The sequence below is a fragment of the Silurus meridionalis genome, chromosome 1, assembly GCF_014805685.1.
Source record: "Silurus meridionalis isolate SWU-2019-XX chromosome 1, ASM1480568v1, whole genome shotgun sequence".
In the NCBI taxonomy this organism is placed as follows: Eukaryota; Metazoa; Chordata; class Actinopteri; order Siluriformes; family Siluridae; genus Silurus; species Silurus meridionalis.
The window spans coordinates 1,616,254-1,639,355 of record NC_060884.1 but is presented as its reverse complement, the minus strand read 5'-3'; the positions used below and the strand labels follow the sequence as shown (position 1 = coordinate 1,639,355).

General features: G+C 39.2%; 3 protein-coding genes across 4 annotated transcripts; 2 read left to right on the top strand and 1 right to left on the bottom strand.

Annotated features, from left to right (window-relative positions):
- The first annotated feature begins 2,369 nt into the window (after window positions 1-2,369).
- Window positions 2,370-8,261, top strand: mcm6 (minichromosome maintenance complex component 6). Its single transcript, XM_046859703.1, has 17 exons — window positions 2,370-2,581; window positions 2,995-3,141; window positions 3,229-3,339; window positions 3,432-3,681; window positions 3,801-3,966; window positions 4,529-4,674; window positions 4,752-4,902; window positions 5,120-5,261; window positions 5,444-5,585; window positions 5,729-5,836; window positions 5,942-6,097; window positions 6,210-6,338; window positions 6,519-6,680; window positions 6,760-6,892; window positions 7,084-7,266; window positions 7,434-7,573; window positions 7,857-8,261. The coding sequence occupies exons 1-17, from the start codon at window positions 2,484-2,486 to the stop codon at window positions 7,962-7,964; spliced, it is 2,472 nt and encodes an 823-aa protein (XP_046715659.1). The 5' UTR covers window positions 2,370-2,483; the 3' UTR covers window positions 7,965-8,261.
- A 610-nt stretch (window positions 8,262-8,871) lies between these two features.
- On the top strand, window positions 8,872-11,126 carry si:ch73-71c20.5 (DUF4748 domain-containing protein). Its single transcript, XM_046860093.1, has 3 exons — window positions 8,872-9,020; window positions 10,239-10,515; window positions 10,626-11,126. Exons 1-3 carry the CDS (start codon window positions 8,978-8,980, stop codon window positions 10,783-10,785), a joined length of 480 nt encoding a protein of 159 aa, XP_046716049.1. The 5' UTR covers window positions 8,872-8,977; the 3' UTR covers window positions 10,786-11,126.
- Window positions 11,127-11,476: 350 nt separating this feature from the next.
- tmbim1a (transmembrane BAX inhibitor motif containing 1a) lies at window positions 11,477-21,648 on the bottom strand. 2 transcript variants are annotated; one of them, XM_046859985.1, is made up of 13 exons: window positions 21,505-21,560; window positions 21,340-21,373; window positions 17,417-17,802; window positions 16,928-16,995; window positions 16,532-16,596; window positions 16,364-16,417; window positions 16,055-16,105; window positions 15,857-15,896; window positions 15,369-15,406; window positions 14,562-14,649; window positions 14,364-14,459; window positions 12,581-12,634; window positions 11,477-12,471 (listed from the first exon to the last, which is right to left on the bottom strand). In XM_046859985.1, the coding sequence occupies exons 3-13, from the start codon at window positions 17,784-17,786 to the stop codon at window positions 12,322-12,324; spliced, it is 1,074 nt and encodes a 357-aa protein (XP_046715941.1). In that variant the 5' UTR covers window positions 17,787-17,802; window positions 21,340-21,373; window positions 21,505-21,560; the 3' UTR covers window positions 11,477-12,321. The 2 variants fall into 2 exon arrangements, with proteins under 2 accessions (XP_046715941.1, XP_046715863.1); XM_046859907.1 differs by having other exon boundaries at window positions 21,340-21,648.
- Window positions 21,649-23,102: the final 1,454 nt, after the last annotated feature.

Sequence of the window (23,102 nt, the reverse complement as noted above, 5' to 3'; positions counted from 1 at the left end):
ATAAATCAGGCCATATGTTTTGGTCCATCAATAATATTTTATATTTGAATAGAATAAACATTTTTATTTAAATGTTGATTTCTCCATGTCCATGTTACGTATGTATGGTGAAAATATAATATGGACGTTGGATAAGTAACCTTGTGCAACCAACACACTCTCATTTTAATGAATGTTGCTTATCTTTACACATTGTTTTGACTTTACAGATGAAAGTAAAATACAGCTCTTGCACTTGTTTTTTACTGTACACTAACTTCCTGAACACCACAAGCAGGAAGCCTGTCACTACTGCATTCTCCTGCTTAACAGCCCAACATACCTGAATATGAACCTTTTTTGATATGACACCTGATACAGATAACACGAAGTGAGCAAATCAGATAAAAAAACAACAAAAACAAACAAACAAACAAACAAAAAAAACGGTGAGACTCAACAATATGTCCCTTCAACAAAACCAGCAGTGACTCGCCCAATTTGGAAATAATGCACTGATTTGTTCCAATTCGGGTACTCGATCTGTCTGAGGAACGAATGAAGATCTCTCTAGTACACCTACAATCCTTTATATCTATTAGTGGGAAATCAGTTTAAATGTACAATCTCTTCTAGACTCATTTATCTGGAATGGTGTTTTCGATGTTTTAGCGATAGTCTCTATGCTAATCTGCGAGGACTCATCTGAACTTAGGAGGTGGTATTTTAGTGGTTAAAACATTAGCCTTTGGATCCGAAGGAAATGGGTTCAAATCTTAGTCACACCAAGCTGCAACTTCTGGGCCCTGAGCAAAGCCCTCGACCCCACAGCAGCTCAGTTGCATGAACAAGATCAAATGTAAATCATTCTGAATAAAGGCATCGGCCAAAAGCCATAATGTGTAAAATTTGGTGTGATATTATTTAGTCAAACCTTTTACTGTCTCGATAAACACCTTTAGATGTATTCCAATTGCTGGCAAAAGAAACAACACAAATCGGTAGTGTTTTAAACAAACTCTGAGACCTCGGTAGTCATTGTGGAAAACCAGGGACTAGAGTGGACATCTTGGTTTTGTCAAAGTGGAAAATTGACAGCTGAGGAAATCTGGAAGAATTTGATATTTTCTACTTTTTAACTAGGTTAATGAAAAGAGCAGCTGGCTTTTGTTTTTCTGTCTGATCTGCCTTGACCTCTCACTGGCGCCCCCCTGAGGAAGAACAGGAAGCGCAGTCTGTGTTTGATCTGTTATAAGATGTTATAGAACGCCATCTTCTGACCTCATGTATGTTTGAACTTTTGAGAAACCAAGCACTTATAAAAAGTCATAAACACATCTAACATATTATTTATAGTATTTCATTTTATAGTTTTTCATATAAATCTGACATTATATTAAACAGCTAAACAATAACAATGACAGGATTTTCTTACGTGTTTACGTGTACGGTATGTGCTTTTTGAGCATCACATTCCACATTCAGTCCCAATTTGCTCTTATAATTATCTCCACTCTTCTGGGAAGATGTTCCACTAGATTATGGAGTGTGATTGTGGATATTTGTGTTCACTGGACACAAGGGTGTTAGTAAAGTCAGATACTGATGTAGGTGAGAAGCTGAGGAGGCCTGGAGTGCAGTCAGCATTCACATCCATCTCAAAGATGTTCAGTAGGGTTGAGCTCAGAGCTCTATAGCAGGAGATCTTGCTCTCCAAACCATGTACACCAGATCTTCATGGAGCTTGCTTTGTGCACTGCCATGCCGGAACAGATTTGGGTCTTCTAGTTCAAGTGAACGCAAAACTGTATGCAGACGTCTTGTACATTTGTGTGAACTAGCTTTGTAGTAATAGTTTGGAGAAGAGCAACTTATGGCTGGAAAGGTCAGGTGTCCCAATACTTTTGGGAATATGGTGTATCTGTTAGGACTTTTGAAAGCAATCCAATAATCTTTAAAAAAAATAGAAATATGAATTGTGTTTATGAATGTTTATGAATATTTAATGAGGCGTTTATGTCATATGTAAATGACATGATGTGTCATGGAAATACACTTTGTGTAAACTATTTTCAAAGGAGACCTGAAGACATTAGAAATGCTGGAATGGTAAATAGTCAAGATTAAAAATATAAAATAACATTTAAAATATAATGAATAAATGAATGGTGGTGATGATGTTGAGGCTTTCAGGCATGAAAGAAGTTCAGCCATGTTTTCTCCCCGCGAGACTCCTGGCGCGAAAACGTCACATCCGCCTGGCAACGCTCGAGCGGCGGGGACAACGCGTTTTCATCCAATCACAGACAGAAGAGGCGAAACGCGAGCATCCGATTGGCTACGGGTGGCGCGAAAACGACCACGTGGTCGCGGGCTTTGGCGCGAAATCTCTCTTTTCTCGCTCGTGCGGCTCTCTGATCGGCTCTGAGGGGAGAAGGACGGAGGAGACAGAAGTCCTTTATATCCGGTTATAACTCCGTTATTAACAAAACTCTTCTGTTACAATGGACATCACGGAGCCTGCTGCGGAAAACGCCGGACAGACCGTGAAGGACGAGTTGGCGGAGAAGTGCCAGAAGTTATTCCAGGCGTTTTTGGAAGAGTAAGTCTTTATTTCTTTGACTTGGAGGTTCACACAAAAATGGCGTCTGAATGATGCTGAATATAATGTATTTTTAAAAAGTCTGATTTAGTGATTTAGACAAGTTATCTGCTTCTGTTTTATTGTTATTAAATCTTAATTATAATTATGATTATACACATCAAAGATTTTTGGGTCAACCATAATGTAGGCCATGACCCCCCATGTATTTATATCAACAAATATTGATCCTTTTATTCGAAAATTATAAAAGTTTATTGCGTTTCCTCAGTATCACTTTTAGTATTGTTATTATTATTATATTAGTAAAAAAAAAACCCCTCAGGAATCATCATTCATAAACAGTCAGTGAGTGTTATTCACTTTATTATTATTCTATTATTCATTTATAAACATATATGTGTACATTTCAGGTTTCAGAACACTGATGGCGAGGTGAAGTATCTGCGTGACGCAGAAGAACTGATCCGTCCGGAACGCAACACTCTCCTGGTAAGCTTCACCGATTTGGAGGGATTCAACCAAGAACTGGCAACCATCATCCAGGAGGAGTTTTACAGGTATTCAGATGAACACCGAGTTTTTTACACTTTTAATGTTAAAGCAGGCGCTTTATAGTTGATGGGCTGTTATTGATGATGTTGTAGAATCTACCCATACCTGTGCCGCGCGGTGCGTAACTTCGCCCGGGATCATGGGAACGTTCCTGTTTCTAAGGAGTTCTACGTGGCCATTCAGGATTTGCCTACCAGACACAAGTAAGAAGATATTTTAAAATAAAGTTGAACTCGTTGTAACTGTACATCGTGATAAGTAATAATCTCTCATTCTCCTTGTGGTGGTTCCTCAGGATCCGCGAGCTGACCGCGCTGCGCATCGGATCTCTGGTGCGCATCAGTGGGCAGGTGGTACGTACTCACCCCGTTCACCCCGAGCTGGTGAGCGGCACCTTTCTGTGCCTGGACTGCCAGAGCCTCATCAAGGACGTGGAGCAGCAGTTTAAGTACACGCAACCCAGCATCTGCCGCAACCCGGTGTGCAACAACCGCCGCCGTTTCCTGCTCGACACCAACAAATCCAAGTTCATTGACTTCCAGAAGGTCTGAGCTTGCGTCGGAGAAACACAAAAAACTCTTATCTTTGTTTAAACACTAATATATACATGATATATTGCGATAATTACACGTATTTGATGCTGAGATGTTGCTTTGGAAACCAGGTGCGCATCCAGGAGACACAGGCCGAGCTGCCGCGCGGATCCATCCCACGGAGCATGGAGGTGATCCTGAGAGCCGAAGCCGTGGAGTCGGCGCAGGCCGGAGATAAGTGCGACTTCATTGGCTGCCTCATCGTCGTGCCTGATGTGTCACAGCTCGCAACGCCAGGTACTGACATTTGTCCTTTTGGATAATAATTTGCTTTGTTCATCAGGTTTAGGTTCAGAAACTGATGAAGCAGAGGTTCTTGACAATCATGGTGCCTGGAAATTCAGAAAACTTTGCTCTTTTTACACTGGTCCAAATGTTAGCAGAACCCACAGTCTGAACCTACAGTCTGCCTTAACTACACAGTCAAACATGGAAGTGGAAGCTTAGTGGTTTGGAGTTATTTTGGAGCTGTGAAGGTTGGAGAATGGAATACTGAACCAGTATTGCTACCACTCCATACTTCACTTCCGTGCAGAGTTATTTACAGAGTCGTCTGGAGTGATATCTATCGTGGATAGATCACTGCAGTCACCATTGAACTGCTCTGGGATTTACTGCATCATAAAGAAATCTCCAACTAGTGAAGAAGATCTTTGGCAAGAAGCACAGCAAAGTATTCCAGCTGAACATTTGGAGAAACGAAGTGTCCGGATTTTTCAATGAAAATAACCTGGACATTTCTATAGAGTTTTTAAAGTATGTGGTAACACGTGTTTACGTTAATGTTTGTGTGCTTTAGGTGTGCGAACAGAGACCGGTTCTCGCACAGCCAGCTCACAGGGATACGAGAACGAGGGCGTGCGTGGTCTAAAAGCTCTCGGAGTCCGAGAGCTCTCGTACAGACTGGCGTTCCTGGCCTCCCACGTGGCACCGACCAATCCCAGGGTAAGATCCAGCCTCCCCAATCAATCACCATTCAGTCCTGTAATGGTTCTCTGATCTGAGTTGTGTTTGGTGTTCAGTTTGGTGGGAAGGAGATTCGCGATGAGGAACAGACAGCTGAGAGTATCAAGAACCAGATGTCTGTGAAGGAGTGGGACAAAGTGTTCGAGATGAGCCAGGACAAGAACCTGTACCATAACCTGTGCACCAGCCTGTTCCCTACCATCCATGGTACATGATCACACACACACACACACACACACCTCTTACTCTCTGATTGTATGAAATTTCTGTTTCTATGCACTTGAAATGTGGAAATTTACTTTATTTGGGATCGGTTATTCAACAAATGATTTAAGATTGTATATTGTATTTATTAATAAAAATATTTATAAATTAAACATTGTAGCAATTATTTAATTACAATTTTAATTACTTAATCGTACAGGTAACGACGAGGTGAAGCGCGGCGTCCTGCTCATGCTCTTTGGCGGTGTCCCGAAGACCACCATGGAGGGCACGTCTCTGAGAGGGGACATCAACGTGTGCATTGTAGGAGATCCCAGCACAGCCAAGAGCCAGTTTCTGAAGTAGGAACACACGTCATGACGTTATGAACAATGCGATGTTAATGTAGTAATTTTGTAATTATATGGTAATTAATAGTGCTGATTAATTCAGGGTTTGCTACTGTCAGCTTGTGTTTATTTAATCAATCACGAATAATTATTGTAATGAGCTCGTTTTAAGTACGTGTTTATCTGCGGCTCAGACACGTGGAGGAGTTCAGCCCTCGTGCCGTGTACACCAGCGGGAAAGCGTCCACCGCTGCCGGTCTTACCGCTGCCGTGGTCCGAGATGAAGAGTCGCACGAGTTTGTCATCGAGGCTGGAGCTCTGATGCTGGCTGACAATGTAAAATTATTTTTAAGTAAAAACATAGATAAATAAATCAATATGCAATTATTGTGTTTAAGAACATTCATTTTGTTCTTAGTTTATTCAATTGCTTTCATGTGTGCGATGTAAATGATATGTGTGTGTGTTTAAATGCTCAGGGTGTGTGCTGCATTGACGAGTTTGACAAAATGGAGACGAGAGATCAGGTGGCCATCCATGAGGCCATGGAGCAGCAGACCATCTCCATCACCAAAGCTGGGGTCAAGGTAAGGGTTAAAGGTCTAAGCACGGTTGGTTCAAACGAACCTTCATCTTTATAGATGTGTGTGCGTGTGAGAGGATATATTTTTAAATTGTATTTTCACTTGTAGGCCACCCTGAACGCCCGGACGTCCATCTTGGCTGCAGCAAACCCCATCAGTGGCCGTTACGACCGCTCCAAATCCCTCAAGCAGAACATCAACCTGACCGCACCCATCATGTCTCGCTTTGACCTCTTCTTTATCCTGGTGGACGATTGTAACGAGGTATGTGTGTGTGTGTGTGTGTGTGTGTGTGTGTGTCAGTCACTATTAACATTACTATAAGTGATAGTAAATGGAGTAAAACACTTTGTCATGCCGTTATTCATTTCCTCAGGTGACTGATTATGCCATAGCCAGACGCATAGTGGACCTGCACTCCAGGATCGAGAACTCCATCGACCGCCTTTACACTCTGGATGAGATCCGCAGATACCTGCTGTTCGCTCGGCAGTTCAAACCCAAGGTGTGAAACTCCTCGGCTTCATACACACTAAAAGAGAAGACAAAGATGCAACATCATACAAATTTACGAATTTTATTTTTGATATAGCTCCCAACCCTACACACCAAAACCCAGGCTTTATAGTGTCGCATCAAATGCAAATTATCTAATCAAATGCACATGTTGCACATGTTTTATCAGATCTCCAAGGAATCAGAGGATTTTATCGTGGAGCAGTACAAACGCCTGAGACAGAGGGACGGCTCCGGCGTCACCAAATCGGCCTGGAGGATCACCGTGCGCCAGCTGGAGAGCATGATCCGCCTGTCTGAGGGCATGGCCCGCATGCACTGCTGCGACGAGGTGGGCGGAGCTACATCCCAAACCAGGCTTTATCATCATCAACGTGGTGCACTTCTAACACTTTCTCTGCGTTGTTCAGGTGCAACCCAAACACGTCAAAGAGGCCTTCAGGCTGCTCAACAAATCTATTATTCGTGTGGAGACACCTGACGTTAACCTGGACCAAGAGGAAGAGGAGGCCATGGAGGAGGAAGAGGAGAACCGGGTGAATGGTAAAGGAATCCTGTTCATCACACAAGAATTTGAAAATTATAAAAAGAGTGCCATTTTAGTTTCGGCACCCCAAAAAATTACAAAGTGGAAAAAAAAAACGTGATGCGTACGTCCACTGCTTGTACCCGTCTCGACTGATCAAGCGACAGTGTGTTATGTCTCTAATTCCTCTGTCCCCTCTGTATTCCAGGTCACGATGTTCCCAACGGAAACGTGGATGACGGTACCCTGAATGGACATGTTAACGGCCATGAGCACACCAACGGCGTCAACAAAGAAACCCAAGCTGCCAAACCGTCTCTGCGTCTGTCCTTCACCGAGTACAAGCGTCTCTCCAACCTCATAGTGCTGCACCTGCGTCGTGCTGAGGAAGGTAAGATCTCTGGATTCTGATTGGGCAGAAAATATTAATTGATATAATGTTAATAAGTATTTTCCGTATAATTGAAGTACTTGAAGTGTTTAGTCCTGACTTATCCTGTGTGTGTGTGTGTGTGTGTGTGTGTGTGTGTGTGTGTGTGTGTGTGTGTGTGTGTGTAGATGAGAAAGAAGAAGCCCTGAAGAAGAGCGCAGTAGTGAACTGGTACCTGAAGGAGATCGAGTCTGAGATAGACTCCGAGGTGGAGCTCATCAACAAGAAGACCATGATCGAGAAGGTCATCCACAGACTTGTACATTGCGTAAGTTTTCAGTTTTATTTTTTTGTTTTCTTCTTAGGAATTGTGAAGGTCAACTTTTAAGCTCCACCCACGTGATTGATAACAGTTTATTTTGTAAACCTTGTAAAAGTAAAAAAACTGAACATAAATCTGAACATTTTTGGCTTTATCATATTTTTTATTATGAATATTCAATTAGATGGAACCTTATTTGCATAAATAAATGCAGCTTGGGGAAATTATATTTACTGTATCATAATAAATAAAGATGAAAAATAAATGTGTATTTCTGATATTTTTTCAGGACTACATTCTAATCGAGTTGTCTCAGTCGGGTCTGAAGGGCTCCGTGGAGACACAGGACGAGGACGTCACGCTCGTCGTGAATCCTAACTACACGCTGGAGGATTAAAACGTGTGAAACGTGTAAAAAAGGGCTTATGATGGACTTGGGCACACGAGGAGGATCAGGATACGGTTCAGAAAATCTTTCTGATGTGCAGCATCACGTGTGCCGAGACCTCCAGGGAAACGGCCGTGTGAAAAGAATCCTCTGTGTAAAATTTGTACATACGTTTCTGATTTTAAAAACAAATGTTAGTAGTGTTTTTGTTGCCGTTTTTTAATTATGTAGCAGGAAATCTGGATAAAAGTTTTATTGTATTCATTTTGTTAAGAGTAAAACATTTTCTGCAATATTTTTTATAAATTGGTCACGTTTGTGCCGTCCATATTATTTATTCGTACTTTTAAAAAAGCTTCATGTTGTGCCTGCAAACTTTGGGTCATCTGACGAAGAATGTACCGCATCAGAACAACATCCAGGGCTGAACATCTCGTAAGTATAAATAAAGAAATAAAAAAATATATATAAAATAAAGAAATAAAAAATATATATATATCAACTTTCAGGCTATTGGTAGGTTTTAGACCTTTATTAAAATAAACTAAATATTAAAGAATATAGCATAGTGTATATTGGAAATAAAACATTAACAAATGTATAATATAGATATATTTTTACATTTCCTGATTTTAAAATTAAAATGGAAATGTATGAGCAATGAGCAACTTTTTAAATAAGAAAATCAGCATTTTTTGACCCTGAAACGTTTTTAATATATTTAAATTCTCTTCATGAATAAACATTAAAAAGAATTTTAATATCTTAAAGCATTAGTAATGCTCCGTTTAGACGCTAGAGGGCGCTAATGCAGCTGCACAAACCCGGAAATAGACGCTGTCGATCAAGCAGAATTTACGCGCTGCAATAATTAAAAACTTGCTTATTAGTTTATTTCTTTGATTTAATTTAAATATCTGATTAATCGCAAACTGGTGTTTACGATAAAACAATACCAGACTTAAGAAGGTAAAATGTGACGTAGTGTGGGCGTGTGTAGAGTCCCGGATGTTACGGACAAAATGGCGGCGCCCTGTAGGAGATTTCTGAGGTCCGCCATAGAAGGTAAATAAATGCAGTTTCAAAGTTTTATTAAATTTGATTTTCTCTGTTTGGTAATGAAGATCATATGACGGGTTTATCTGCAGTTATTCTGCGTTATAAAGTGTTGGTTCAGGTTTTGAGTCCAAAACATACACCTACATGAGTGCAGTATGGATTAGTAATAATAGTGAAATACAGTGTAGGGAGTTGGAGATCTTCTCACTGGGATCTCCTTACTGACATCTTACTGGCATCTTCTTACTGAGATCTTTTCAATGGGATCTTCTCACTGGGACCTCTTCACTGACATCTTCTCACTGAGATCTTTTCAATAGGATCTTCTCACTGGGACCTCTTCACTGACATCTTCTCACTGAGATCTTTTCAATAGGATCTTCTCACTGGGATCTCCTTACTGACATCTTACTGGCATCTTCTCACTGAGATCTTTTCAATAGGATCTTCTCACAAAGATATTCACACTGAGATCTTCTCATTATGGTATTTTATGACCGACTTCTCAAAGAGATCTTCAAACTGAGCCCTTCTCACAGATATCTTTTCAAAGAGAGCTTCTCACTGAAAGCTTCAAACTGAGATCTTCTCAATGTGGATACGTTCACAGTTGATCGAGTTCATTATTAGAGATTAATTCCATACCGAGTGACGCACAGGGTCTTCGCAGGAACTCTCTGAATGTGTGTCAGTATTAAGATGGACCTCACACTGGTTCCTCTTACACACATTCCTGTGGTGTCTGTTCAGTGTTTATAGGATCTTTACGGTGGGAAAACCAGGTACTGAATATGGAATGTTCATGTCTGGATTCCGCATCACTGGTTACTGCGTCTTATTACCCAATAAGGAACAGTGTTTAGTCCAGTGTGTGTTTACTTGTCTGTTTTCTGGAAAACACACACACACACACACACAGATGTTCTCTGTCATTTGTGTCTTATGATTGGACCTCGTGAGTCCTTTCAGCTTCTCGTTCTCCAGAGGCACTGTTCATGATCATCAACCCCATGAATGTTTGTATAGTCATGGTGAAAGGTGGAAGATTAGTGGTTCAGGCATTGAGAGTTCAATCTGGGAATCGCCTGGATTTTCACAATCTCAGCTGGGATTGAACTCATGACCTTCCGATCCACATCGGCCCCCGACGTATTAGAGATGATCTTGTCTGTTTCTTCTCTTTTAATGAATCGAGTTCATATCCCATCTTCTGTCTTTGTCCAGGTCTTCGCTGCTTCTCCAGCGGAAATTTCCATTTCCATACTCCTCATACCCAGAGGTGGACCTTCTCAGGCCTGCGGTGGTGTGATCTCCAGCACCGAGCTCTTCACTGCAGCAGCTCCTGTTCACTAAACATCACCAGGACAGATGCAGCGAAATCCACAGACCCTTTAAAAGAGCGGGAGAAGAAAGAAGAAGAAGAAGCAGAGGAAGATTCAGGACCTGAGTATATTCCTAAAAGAAAAGCGAAAAACCCGATGAAAGTAATCGGATACGCTTGGTACGTTTTATACGGCGCACTTTGATGTAGTGTGTGTGTGTGTGTGAGAGAGAGAGTGTCTTTTACTGCAGCACTCCAGACTGTGATCAATACTGGATCTTCTCTTACAGGATCATTGGTCTTCCGTCTGGTGTAATTGGGTTCATTCTGGCCAAAAGGCAAGTGGACAAGAACCGACTGGAGCAGCTGAAGATCCGGCAACGGATGAAGAAATCCAACGAGGGAGAGTATGAACGTGAGCGTTACAAACCGGCAGCAGAGGAGCAGTGACCCGATTCCCCAGGTTGTGTTGATGTCAGAATCAGGACTGATGGTTTGATGTGAAACCTGTGTAATATATTGAAAATGAGAGCCTCGGATCTCAGCTCTGGAGGACGAGCAGACAGAACTGAGTGCATCTTTGTGTTAGTCTTCACTTTCTTTACCTACATTAAGAATTTTATGAAGATTGGAGAACGTCTGAAAAACATCAAGGAGGTCCAGAGATCTTCTGGAGTGGACTTAGTTTTGTCCTCTCCTGCTCCACAGCTGAGATCTGAGCACCTAAGTCATTTGGAAGTGTGGTGTGGAAGCTTGCTTGTTTCTAGCAGCAATAAACGCTCATTCCTTCACCAGTCTCCATCTGTTTCCTCTCACGGAGAGCTTTTGTTATTCCAGAAGCCATGTACTGTAAATCGTCTCTACAGCGGTGACACTGGAGACTCCTTCCATAAACATCACAACATTTAAATAAACATCTTCTTACAGCCTGTGAACGCTGACTGCACCCCCGAGCCTCCTCACCACACGAACACCCTCATGGCTGGATGAAGCTCTCACACAAATCTCCACAAAATCTTGTGGAACATCTTCCCAGAAGAGCGGAGGTTCTTACAACAACAAACGGGAATTAAATGTGGAATGCGATGTAGTGTATGAATGTGAAATTAGTGAAAAAAAGAAAACTTGCTAAAACTTCTGGTTATAGATAAAATTCTTTTATTTACACACGTCACTATTGTAGCATAAAAACGACTCGTAATTGGAAGGAGCAAAAATATTGGCACCCCTAATTAACCAAACAAAAAAACAGCAGCATATACAGTATAAGATCTGCAGTGATGCTGTAGAGCCGAGCGATACGACCCTGATATCAGTATCGTGATATTTATAAATTATGATGCATATAATTATCTATGATTTCAATATAGATTGATGTTAATGTTTTTAGAATTATAGCGCGAGCGATTTTTCTTTGGCGTCGTTCGGTTGTTAAAACCTGAAGCTAAATATCAGTGTCCTAAATTATCACGATACGATATTTTCGGCGATATCACCCATCCCTGTGACACAGGACAAGTTTTTCAAGATGTTACATCTCGAATCACCTAAAAAATATATAGAATAGTGTGTATTTATAATAAATATATGTTTTTAAAGTGACTTTAGATTTGATTTAGAGTAACTTATAAAGGGGTGCCAATATTTCTGAAACCCACTGTAACAAGTCGTAATAAAAGAAAAATCTTCCTCTCCAGTGTCCATTTTATTCAGGGACTTTTATTATATTTTAATAATAATAATAATAATAATAATAAAGGCCAAAATTAAACCTTGATTAATCGGAAAAAAAAAGAAATCGTACGTAATGTAATTAGCATATCGTGTAAAAATATTTCCAGAATATAAAGAGAAGCTGAGAAGGTGGTTATGAAGTTAAACCAGCATGTCCTGGTGGTATCGAAGCCTTTCATATCATGCTAACGCCGCCCAGAAAAACATTTTTAAAATGCATTTTACATAAGCGCTTCTGCGTGAGGGCGCCCCCTATCTTTGAGACGCCCCGATGATTTGCAGGAGGAAAATGAAGATCTGGACGACGTCCACGTAGATGGAGAGAGCAGCGAACACGTATTCCTCTGGGTTTATGGAGTGCTTCCTATTTCCGATTAGGAGCTGCGTGTGATAGGCCAGGAACTAGACACACACACACACACACACACACACACACAAAGAGAGGAGTGATGAATGGGTTGTAAATGTAGAATGTAGCTGATGATGATGATGAGGGTGGTGATGTTCTCACCAGCGTGAACACGATCGCACCCATGGCAGCGTACAGCATGTGGAGCCACGGGATCTGTAAATCACAGTTACATTTCAGGTCATTTTCTAGATTGTTGTTCAATGTAATATTAATAATCACTCAGAACTTACATGGACCTCCAGAGACGGGCAGAATTTATGATATTTTAAAGAGAAAATAGGTTTTAATCGTGTATTTTAGAGGGTGGATGAAAATGGCTTCATAATTTTGTAACAACATACAGTTTTGTATTTTATGTATATATTGTATATAGTTTATTTTGATACATCGTGTGGCCGCTGTAGTTTTGTAGTTTATTTTGATACATCGTGTGGCCGCTGTAGTTTTGTAGTTTATTTTGATATATTGTGTGGCTACTGTAGTTTGTAGTTTATTTTGATACATCGTGTGGCCGCTGTAGTTTTGTAGTTTATTTTGATATATTGTGTGGCTACTGTAGTTTGTAGTTTATTTTGATACATTGTGTGGCTGCTGTAGTTTGTAGATTTTGATACATTGTGTGGCCGCTGTAGTTTTGTAGTTTATTTTGATACATCGTGTGGCCGCTGTAGTTTTGTAGTTTATTTTGATATATTGTGGCTACTGTAGTTTGTAGTTTATTTTGATACATTGTGTGGCTGCTGTAGTTTGTAGATTTTGATACATTGTGTGGCGCTGTAGTTTTGTAGTTTATTTTGATCCATTGTGTGGCCGCTGTAGTTTTGTAGTTTATTTTGATACATTGTGTGGCTGCTGTAGTTTTGTAGTTTATTTTGATACATTGTGTGGCTGCTGTAGTTTATTTTGATACATTGTGTGGCTGCTGTAGTTTTGTAGTTTATTTTGATACATCGTGTGGCTGCTGTAGTTTTGTAGTTTATTTTGATACATCGTGTGGCTGCTGTAGTTTTGTAGTTTATTTTGATACATTGTGGCTGCTGTAGTTTTGTAGTTTATTTTGATACATTGTGTGGCTGCTGTAGTTTTGTAGTTTATTTTGATACATCGTGTGGCTGCTGTAGTTTTGTAGTTTATTTTGATACATCGTGTGGCTGCTGTAGTTTTGTAGTTTATTTTGATACATCGTGTGGCTGCTGTAGTTTTGTAGTTTATTTTGATACATTGTGTGGCTGCTGTAGTTTTGTAGTTTATTTTGATACATTGTGTGGCTGCTGTAGTTTTGTAGTTTATTTTGATACATCGTGTGGCTGCTGTAGTTTTGTAGTTTATTTTGATACATCGTGTGGCTGCTGTAGTTTTGTAGTTTATTTTGATACATTGTGTGGCTGCTGTATTCTTGTAGTTTATTTTGATACATTGTGTGGCTGCTGTAGTTTTGTAGTTTATTTTTATACATTGTGTGGCTGCTGTAGTTTTTCGTTTATTTTGATACATTGTGTGGCTGCCGTAGTTTTGTAGTTTATTTTTTATAAATTGTGTGGCTACTGTAGTTTTGTAGTTTATTTTGATATATTGTGCAACTGCTCTTCCAACTTTGTTGTTAAAAAAAAAACAAAAAGACTTTGTAAAGGCAACAGTTCTCCTGTCCTGAAGAAACACTGGGGACTTCTTCCATAAAAAGTTTTCATTTTTTAACTAATCCAAAAAAACCTATTAAATATTGAATAAATACTGAAGTCGTCACTTTTTTTTTTTTTTTTACTTTTTGATCAAAGATTTCCCACCACATCTTATACTTTTACTTAAACATCATCAGGACGTTGTTGTCTCCTCATAACCCTCTGGTTATTGGATTGTGGTTTGAATGATAATTTTTACTTACATATTTAAATGACAGTACGATCGCGGTGATGATTCCAGTCACAAACATGACGATTCCCAGAACGCAGAACAGACCTGCACATTTGGTGAAATCCACCTGGAAAAAAAAAAGAATCAGGTGTGAATGAGTTCAGAAAAACAGCGGTGAAGCAAAGATGACTTTTTTTTTATTATACACAGAATCCATCTATTTTTCCACCTTGGTCTGGAAGCAGAAGACAGTCACGGCGATGCAGACGATCACAGTGATACCGAGCGCCAGGAACACAGACTTGGTGTCATAGTAACTGGAAACATAACAGATTCAAAATACAGCATTAAAAACTGACACGTTTTACACTTTCAATAAAAAATATATATCTATAATCACAAAAAAAATCCATATGATAAAATGATACCAACTGTAATTTTCTGAATGAAGTTTACCCCGTTATAGAGCGTATAATAAAGAAACAATAAATGTAATAATAATAATATGTAATAATATGTAAATAACATTAAATTATTTAAATGTATGTATATTTTACCCAAATGAAAAGAAGTATAATTACTATTTTTTTTTAATTAATTTAAATATAAATAAATGCCAGTACAAATCTCACTTGTGTTCTTACACTTAACTCTGTATTTACACTGATTTATTCAACACTTCATTCAAAAGAATAGCAGAATAATGAGATCTTAATTATATATTCAGAGAATGTATGCATTATGCTGGATTTACTTTACATTTCTTAATGAACGAATAATAAAGAAAGAAATGGCCTGTAGCTAGTGTTCAATCTACTTCTGTGTGTGTGTGTGTGTGTGTGTGTGTGTGTGTGTGTGTGTGTGTGTTGTATTTAACGCATTAAATACGTGTGAGTTTAGGTCAACACTCTTGACTCTTTCCCCAAATACACACCCTGTTCAACAATGTCTGCTATGTTTACTCTCACTCGCTCTGAACAGATCAAAATGGCTGCCTGAGACTCTGAGTTTTAAAAAATAGGATCCTTTTGCTTACCTTGATATCGTCCCTGTCATATAGGACAAAGCCAAAGTCTGAGAAAAAAATGAGAAAAGGAAGTACATTTCCCTGATTAAACAATACACTTATGTGTGTGTATAAATATACATATAAATATATTGTGTGTGTACACATGCATATTTTTATCTTTTTACACACACACACACACACACACACACACACACACACACACACACACATATATATATATATATATATATATATATATATATATATATATATATATATATATATATATATATATATATATTTATTGTCTATTTATTTCTTGTGATGTCATCCCCTGTGATTTCCCCAGGACTGGGCTTTCATTAATAATTTTTTCCAACAAAAGAAACACAGGAACCCTGAGAACTGTGAATGAATAAACTGCTGTGTTTACATGGAGAAAGAAAAAAAGTTATTTTCCATTACAAACTCGACTACACCCTGCCAGCCGAATGACTCAGCATTACTGCACTCACAAAAATGCCGAGCAGGATAAGGTTCCAGGGGAAACGCCTCCTACGTTGACGAGAGAGAGAGAGAGAGAGAGAGAGAGAGAGAGAGAGAGAGAGAGTGTATAGGAATTAGTCTTAAAAAACAGGAGCTTCTACATACAAAAACATGTTAATTAAAAAAATGAATGATTTATGCACACAGGTACTGGTATATCCACTCACCTGGGTCCCTTACAGCACACCAGCATGATGTGTGTGATGAAGTACACTGCACTGTAAAGCCACACACACACACACACACACACACACACACACACACACACACACACACACACACACACAGTGTTGTGTTGTGTTAATAGCCTTCCACTGACAGAATTATTGACATAATTGCAGGGTCAAAGAGGCTGAGATTGCGAGTTCTCCATGATCAGGAGCCAGGGGAGAGATATTATATATTGATTCTGCATCAAATGGAAGTGAAACTCCACAAGCACAAACACACCTAAAGAAAGAGATCATTATACTCACTACGAAGCCCAGTAGAGTCCTGGATTTTTCCTGACGAAGCTCTGCACCGGTTGTCTGGAATGTAAAATAAAAATAAAACATTGTGAGAAATTACATGAGGTCAATGTAAATACATTGTTATTTAAACACACACACACACACATATATTCAGTATATACAAGGACTCACACAAACGTGAAAACAGCCACGATGCTGACTGTGACCAGGAGCTGAGCTGCAAGGATCAGGTACACCTAAACATTTCATGAATAAGAAGAACCTTCAGACACAATTCAGCACGGATGAAACACGGAAATTCCCACTTCATTCATCTCTAGCGAGAACCTGGTAGCTATTTTAGCTTTAGAATCGTTTAAAACTAAACTTTTACCTGAGACTTCTTCCAAAAATAAACGTCTAATCAGTGAAAGAGATGTTACTAAAAAAACCAATAGTGTACAAGAACATTTATAAATTCCTGTCATAATTAAATAATCAACATCTTCTGACCAATCAGGATCGAGTATTCAACAGCGATGTGGAGAGAGACGTCATACATGATGAGTAGAAAGTATTAGCACTTACTTTGCGAATGAAAGCGTGCCTCACGCTCAAGCTCTCCCATCCTGACGTTGTGGTGAAGCCATCGTCACCTGCGACATCATCAGACATGCCATCAGGTCGAGCTAGCTTGCTAACATCATGCTAATAATAATAATAATAATAATAATAATAATAATAATGAAGCTTGTTCAAGAAGTGAACTGATTTCCAACGTAGATCGAAGCACCAGAAATCGTTTTTTTAATAATGTAATTATAATATCAAGTTGAATATTCAAATTATTTAAATTGCGTATTTTGTTGCTTCGTGAAGATATGATCCGGATCGTACTGGAAAAATCGCTATATTATTATATAGCTATAATAATATATATATCTTTATACAGATTTACTTTATTGTTTGAAAATTTGCCTCACGTCTCAGCCTTCAGCGTTGCTAGTGTTTAATTTCACTGTTCATTTGTATCTCAGAGCTGTTGTGTCATTTTAAGATCATAACTATGGTTATCACCTGAGTCAGATATGGGTATTGTGGGTGGGATTATGGGTGGCATTGGAGGTGGAAATCCTTGACCCGGTTGTCCTGGGTGTGGTGGGTATCCTTGACCCGGTTGTCCTGGGTATGATGGGTATCCTTGACCCGGTAGTCCGGGCTGCGGAGGGTACATTCCAGGTTGTCCCGGGTAAGGGGCGGGCTGCCCTGGGTAAGGACCAGAGGGGACTGAGTAGGGAGCTCCAGGGTAGGGTCCAGGCTGTGGTTGACCTCCATATGGAGAATAATTGTAGGAAGGAGGGGGTGCAGAAGGCTGAACACCTCCAGGTTGATTATTTGAAAGTAGCCATGACTCGTCGTAGCCCGGGGGGATGTCTGGTCTGGACATTCTGGATCAAAGCTCCCTGCATGATACAAGACAATAAAGAAAACATGGGAGATGGAAAACCATTTATACCAGTTACATTTAGCATAGCATTAGCTGCTTATTGTTACGTTTATAGACGTAAAAAGTGCACAAGAACCTTATCAGGAACCCGACATGCAAAACTGTGTTTGATTCTCCATAAACCACGTTATAAAATAATTCCTCTCCAGCCAAGTAGGAACCTCGTAGCAGAGGCAACCCGGCTATATATACGAGGTGGTAGCAAATAGTTTTGTAACATGCCAACAGATGGCAGCACAAGGCTGCACGCAGAGTCACGGGGAGCACCGACCGTCATAAGTCAGTGTTCCAAAAGACATCATCCTGCGTACATCGGGAGCCGTGCGACTGGTATTATTCTGAACATGTGTCTGTATATATATGTATGTAAAAAAAAAAAAATCAGTTTTAACATGGTATTACTACACTTACTGTTCCTGTGTCGCAAGAGACAAACGTACCACAGATGTGACCACCAACTACTGGTGTATGAACGTATAATTAAAAAGCAATACGTTGCTCAAGAGTGTGTAACAATAATATCACACGCTCAAGTGACTTTACAGATATTCAGTGTTTTATAAGTATGTAATTGCGCTTATTATTATAATTTTTTTATAAATCATTAATTTGTATATTCACTGTGTATTCACAGTCGAAACCGAGGCCTAAATCGGATGTATTTTCAACACAGATACACAGATTTCTAGGGTCCGTCGAAATTCTTCGTGGCTGCTTATTGAAGTCTTTGTGATGTTTTTTTTTTTTTTTTTAAATCTTTATCAGAATCTCGGTTTCCTGCTTCCTGCAGCACGGCTTTTACACACTTTCAGCTCAATTCGATTCGTATTGCCATTATTTCCAAAACCATTCCAAAACACACACAAGTAACACAATCACAACCACACAAGTGTGCAAAAGTCTGTACCTGCTGCGGTAACACACTGCAGTGTTGGAGGTAAGGATGATAAACAGAAAGGCTTTAGAGCTTAAACACTCTCATCAAGCAAACATTATTCCATAATTCTGTGTATTTATATTTGTGACTAGAAACCAGGGACGTTTTTACACTCGTACACACTCCATGGTCAACAACAGTGTGTTCTCAAAAGTTCCTCATGAGTCATCGACTAAGCAAATCCATCTGTCTGCCTTCTCAGCTCTTCCGCTTGTCATAAGGGTTTGTGAAACCATCAGTGGCTACGTTTAGAAAAAGGAAAAGTCACACTTTTAACTGAAACCCAACACGCTGTGGAATTTCTCCAGGATCTTCTGCCAGCTCGTGATCAAATATGTTTTGTTTAATCTGGTAGCTTCTTTTCTATGTTGTGGACAAACAACACATGGCAATAAACGTCATTTTGCAGAAAAGCCTTGAATGCACTGAAGACAAATCCCTGTTCCACTGCATGGCCAGATAGAGATTATATATATATATATATATATATATATATATATATACAGGGAATGTATTTATGTGTATCTGCAAGAATCTGGCGTTATGATACTGTACGTTTTGATACAGGGGCTACGATACGATACATTGCGATACTCTAAGCAAGGTGATATATTGAGATATTTATTTTATGAAAAACTCACCATCATAGGCTAAACCTGTATTAACCAGAACACAGTGGGATCTGCACCTGCAGTAATCAGTTCCTGTAACATTCACTATCTATCTATCTATCTATCTATCTATCTATCTATCTATCTATCTATCTATCTATCTATCTATCTATCTATCTATCCATCCATCCATCCATCCATCCATCCATCCATCCATCCATCCATCCATCCATCCATCCATCCATCCGGCTTATCACTTCCATGTATTTCTTTCGTTCTTTTGATTTTGCTATTAATAAATATGCAAAATATTTGTATGTCAGGAGAACGAAAACTCTTACCAGCCCATCTCTCTCTCTCTCTCTCTCTCTCTCTCTCTCTCTCTCTCCTCCCTCTTTCTCTCTCACGCTTTACCTACACCATTGCATTTTGGGAAATCCTTGAATCCACTTTCTAATTCGATGACAAAACTTCCTGCTCTCAGAATAGTGCAGTGAAGTGTGAGATGTTTATCATGTCGTGAGGGTAAACATCTGGCAGCACCGGTGTGGTGGAGCAGGTCTGGGACACGAGACACGATAAACACGTCAACGATGCGTCCCGACCTGTCGCATGTCCTCAGTGTGAGAAAGGATTTAAGGCTGTGAGCCTGCAGTTACTTTAATACAGACAGTCTGAGATTGGAGTGTAAAAGTCACCTGTAAACATCATCAGTGCAAAAAAAATACTTATTAATGACTTCCATGTTTCAGAAATCACACACAAATACACATCTTCTTCACTGTGGTTGCATTTACACACCTGCATAGTAACGCTTAATAATATTGGCACCTAGTAATTTTGGCACCTAACAGTTTCAGCATTCAATAGAGATTAATTAAAACAAAAGTCCTCTAAAGAATTTCATTTTAAAACACAACGTTTTTGTCCTCATGATGATTTTGTGAGCAACAACAGACTTTAAAGACTTTAAAATGATAAACATCTACAAAAAATACAACAAATCTTTACATTACAGCATGATGTGTGTTCAAAAGTATCAGAACACGTGGCTTTTCTAATCGTCTGTGGTACTTCCCCAAAACCTGCTATCACACAGTCAGAGATACACACTTGTACAGGACGTTTTTGGGTGTGTTTACATGAACTTCTCCAATTTACTTGAACAAAGACACCCAAACCTGTTCCAACATGACGATGTCCAACCATCCCTGTGCACAAAGCCATCTCCACGAACATCTGCTCTACAGTTAAAGAGGAAGATCTCCTGCTATAGAGCTGAACCGCACACCAGTCTTCCTCACCTTCTCACCTCCATCAGTACCACCTGACTCTAATAACACCCTCATAGCTCAATGAGTCTCCAAAAAATCTACTGGAACATCTTCCCAGAAAAATGGAGATTATTATAGCAGCAAATGGAGAATGATTGTGGAATGAGATGTTAAAAAATTAGCATATATCAATTTCATGGTCAGGTGTCCACATACTTTTATCCATATAGTGTGTACTCAGTGTGTAAAGAACAAAACAAAACAAAAAACAAAAACAACATCCTGAATAAAGCCGACTGTATGATATATAAATGTGGTCTCGGTTACTGGTTTCTCTTCTTCTAACTTCAAATAAAAACATCAAAACCCCACCTTCTGAAAACAAAAAGTTCTGAAACTTTCCCTTTCAGATGCCTCCACATTCCACAGAATGAAGATCACCAACATGAACAAGAACATGAGCAAGTCTCTTTAACATCTCACTGATCAGGAAGAGGAACTGTGAACATTAGGAGCTTTTTGGTTAATATATCTCTCTCTCTATCTAAACCCAGCAATGCACAGCACATACAGGAGAGCAGGTTCCTCAGGGTTCCTTAATCTTCTCATGATGACACAACAGGAGATGCATTTAAAAAGATCTAACCGAAATAAAGCAGAAGGCTTCTTACCACACACTCCTGAAGATCCACAAACTGCTAAATCCTTGTGTAGGATCCAGAGAAATGTGAACACACACACACACACACACAAACACACACACACACACTGCTACAGTAACCGAAAGTCTTGTTTACAGGATGATGACGTTTGAAGGAATGTAACAAACTACAGACCTGCGTGTGTTTGTGTGTGTGTTTGTGTGTGTGTGTGTGTTTCCGGTATTTAAATGAGCTTTTTATGATCTTTCTTTATTAATATAATTCATTTAATAGTGTGTCAGGGTGTGTCTTCTTTCTCTCTCGCGCGTTCTCTCTCTCTCTCTCTCTCTCTCTCTCTGATATAAAAAGGGGAGGAGCCTGACTCACCCCAGCATGTTGTCGCTACACTTTCACACGTCGCTGAATCGGTTCATCTAATCGGTAAGAGCCGACTCCTTCTTCCCTTAATCGACTCATTGCCGAGCAGGTGTTCGGTTCTGAACAAATGAACACAGTTTTCTCTCCTTGTGAAAGGAAGTGAAAAATTGCTATTTCCAGTTTGTCCCAGTGAACATGAAAAAGATGAAAACAAATGATGGTGCATATGTATTTACCCCCCCAGCCTTAAATTTTCAATTAAATGACACATTTTACCTCCATCATTATTTCCATTTAGATCACATGGGTTTGTATTTTATTATCTCAACATCTGTGACTTATTATAGCAAATGTGTGACTTGCAAGTCAAGTCACTGCCCCTCACACACGTGTGATTGTTGAACATCTGTCATAATAAACTTCACTCTCCTGAGAAGCCTTTCCACTGCCTTTCAGTGCTTGTGTCGATTTGTGTTTCTTCACACCACATACATTAGTGAGATCAGATACCAGAGTCAAAATGTCGAGGAGGCTCCAGTTCCAGTTAATAATGAAGGTGTTCGGAGGTTAAGGAGTTTAAGGAGGTTGTGGAGGTTGAGGAGGCCAAAACTTTCGAGCTCTTCCACTCCAACCATAACACCAACAACCACGTGTTCACGGAGCTCACTTTGTGTCCAGGATCATCGTCATGCTGGAATATGTTCCACATAACTGTGTTTGTGAATAATTTACACCTAAATATTAATGAAGAACTTTTCACAATCCCAGGAATTCTCTTTTAATTGATGCTTTTAAATAAATAAAACATTTATTATTTATATTTTTATTTAAATGGATGTGAAATTCTTTAATCATTAAATGTTACATTATTATATTCATTAGAATTGTTAATCGTTTATTGTCAAAATAAAATAAAACATAGACATTGTAACAATTTATATGGGCTAAAGAGTCATATAAATCTAATCTAATAAATGTAATTTTATTTATAAATTACCTGTAAAACACCTGATAATCTGCATTTGTTGCATTTTTAATTGCCATTCTTTCGATGTAGTTCCATTTCTAACCCCTTGATGGCAGCAAAACTCTTTTTATTTTTTATTTTAATGCGCATGCGCAGTGAATGCTATTTGATTTTAGATTAAAAGAGAAAGAAAATAATTAAGGCTTCATTCGATTTTGTTCAGCAGTAAAACAGATTATTATTTTTTAAATGATAGCCGATACAGTACTTTTACAGAAACACACAGCACTGATTTAGACATGTGAACACACATTTGCATAGATTTTTATAGCAAATAGGAGCAAACAGAGATAAAGGGAATAAATACAGCACTGAATTCTGAGTAAAACAATAAATGAATGATCGAGTCTGGATTTATTGAGATTATAAATCATAAAGATTACGTTTG